A 2,500-nucleotide genomic window follows, 5' to 3' on the forward strand; every position below is an offset into this window, starting at 1 on the left:
CAATTCATCAATTGGCCTCTAGAGGCCGACGAGTCTCATGTTAAATTGCCTAACCTACAGCAGAATAAAGCTGAGACAAATTGTGGTTTTGGTCTATACGACTAATTTTGACCTTCATGACGACTGTGAGGGGGTGAATTTATTATTTATTAAATAATAAAATTAGTTATAATTAGTTATAATATATTAACTATTATATAAAGACTTAAAGTTCTGCATAATTAAGGGCGTGGCCACTTTGAGTGACATATAGCCGTTTGTCTGCTGTCTGTTAGTCACCTAAGCTCCGCCCATATCCCGCCCCATTTTCTGTTATCCGGGCGCGACTCATGATGACGCGCTTTCAAGATGGCGACGGCCTGCTCGCCCCTACTTTACGCCTAAAAGCGGCTTATCGGAATCCTATGGGTGACGTCACGGACACTGCGGCCATATTTGTTTACAGTCTATGGTTTTTGCGCAGGTCTCTGGATCTGACGGGTCCGCTGTTGCTAGGCGGTGTTCCCAAACTCCCGGAAGAGTTTCCCGTCCAGAGCCGGCAGTTCATCGGCTGCATGAAGGACCTGCGCATCGACAAGCGGAGCATCGACATGGCGGGATTCATCGCCAATAACGGAACGCTAGCCGGTGAGCCGCTTGAGGTGTTTTATCGCAGTTACAGTGATGAAGAGTTTCCGTAATGTGTGTACAATGTTTTCCCAGGATGCTCTGCGAAGCGTCACTTCTGCAGCAATAATCCCTGTCTGAACGGCGGCAGCTGCGTCAACCTGTGGGGTTCGTTCCGATGCGACTGCGCGCTGGGCTTCGGAGGACGCAACTGCGAGAAAGGTGAGCGGAGACTGTGGACGCTACTATGTGAAGTTTTATTAACTAATTTCGGGAGGAGCACGTTCAGATAATTAAACCTAACTGATACTCTGGGTTCGGAGCCCTCCCCTGGACAGCACGCCAAATACGCATAATCTTTACTCTATTTAATTTGATGTAAGTGTGAACTCGTGAAAGTTATCGTTATAGTTATCAATATAGTTATCGTTAGGCAAGGCAAGGCAAGTTTATTTGTATAGCACATTTCATACACAATGGCAATTCAAAGTGCTTTACATAGAAATTAATTAAAATAGGGATAACATATGCATAAGAAAAAGAATACAATGTGTAAAATTAAAAATAGAAACAGTTGTAAAGAGAATAAAATAAAAATAAAAAGATTCCAGATAGATTGCTATCTGTCTGATTCTAAATTCGGGTACTTCTATCTGAGACGGAAGAGATGGAGCAGGCTCACAATGTCCGTTCTAGTTATCATTATAGTTTTCATCAGCTGGTGTGACACTAATATATTTATCGTTATAGTTATCATCAGCTGGTGTAAAACTAATATAGTTATTGTTATAGTTCTCGTCAGCTGGTGTGGACACTAATATAGTTATTGTTATAGTTATCGTTATAGTTATCATTATAGTTATCGTTATAGTTATAGTTATCATCAGCTGGTGTAAAACTAATATAGTTATTGTTATAGTTATCATCAGCTGGTGTAAAACTAATATAGTTATTGTTATAGTTCTCGTCAGCTGGTGTGGACACTAATATAGTTATTGTTATAGTTATCGTTATAGTTATCGTCCGCTGGTGTGGACGCTAATATAGTTATCGTTATAGTTATCGTTATAGTTATCATTATAGTTATCGTTATAGTTATAGTTATCATCAGCTGGTGTAAAACTAATATAGTTATTGTTATAGTTATCATCAGCTGGTGTAAAACTAATATAGTTATTGTTATAGTTCTCGTCAGCTGGTGTGGACACTAATATAGTTATTGTTATAGTTATCGTTATAGTTATCGTCCGCTGGTGTGGACACTAATATAGTTATTGTTATAGTTATCGTTATAGTTATCGTCCGCTGGTGTGGACGCTAATATAGTTATCGTTATAGTTATCGTCCGCTGGTGTGGACGCTAATATAGTTATCGTTATAGTTATCGTTATAGTTATCGTCCGCTGGTGTGGACGCTAATATAGTTATCGTTATAGTTATCATTATAGTTATCGTCCGCTGGTGTGGACGCTAATATAGTTATCGTTATAGTTATCGTTATAGTTCTCGTCAGCTGGTGTGGACGCTAATATCGTTATAGTTATCATTATAGTTATCGTCCGCTGGTGTGGACGCTAATATAGTTATCGTTATAGTTATCATCAGCTGGTGTGGATGCTAATATAGTTATCGTTATAGTTATCGTCAGCTGGTGTGGATGCTAATATAGTTATCGTTATAGTTATTGTCAGCTGGTGTGGATGCTAATATAGTTATCATTATAGTTATCGTCAGCTGGTGTGGATGCTAATATAGTTATCGTTATAGTTATTGTCAGCTGGTGTGGACACTAATATAGTTATCGTTATAGTTATCGTCAGCTGGTGTGGATGCTAATATAGTTATCGTTATAGTTATTGTCAGCTGGTGTGGACACTAATATAGTTATCGTTAT

The 2,500-nt window shown here is 38.9% G+C and overlaps 1 protein-coding gene across 1 annotated transcript in view; it reads left to right on the forward strand.

Annotated features, from left to right (window-relative positions):
- celsr2 (cadherin, EGF LAG seven-pass G-type receptor 2) overlaps positions 1-2,500 on the forward strand; it is a 114,692-nt gene that overhangs the window by 56,209 nt on the left and 55,983 nt on the right. The window contains exons 5-6 of the mRNA XM_067416549.1: positions 464-627; positions 703-828. Of these exons, the coding sequence (XP_067272650.1) occupies positions 464-627; positions 703-828 (290 nt within the window). The remainder of the gene's footprint in view (positions 1-463; positions 628-702; positions 829-2,500) is intronic.

This window comes from Pseudorasbora parva, chromosome 14 (assembly GCF_024679245.1).
Source record: "Pseudorasbora parva isolate DD20220531a chromosome 14, ASM2467924v1, whole genome shotgun sequence".
Classification (NCBI taxonomy): Eukaryota; Metazoa; Chordata; class Actinopteri; order Cypriniformes; family Gobionidae; genus Pseudorasbora; species Pseudorasbora parva.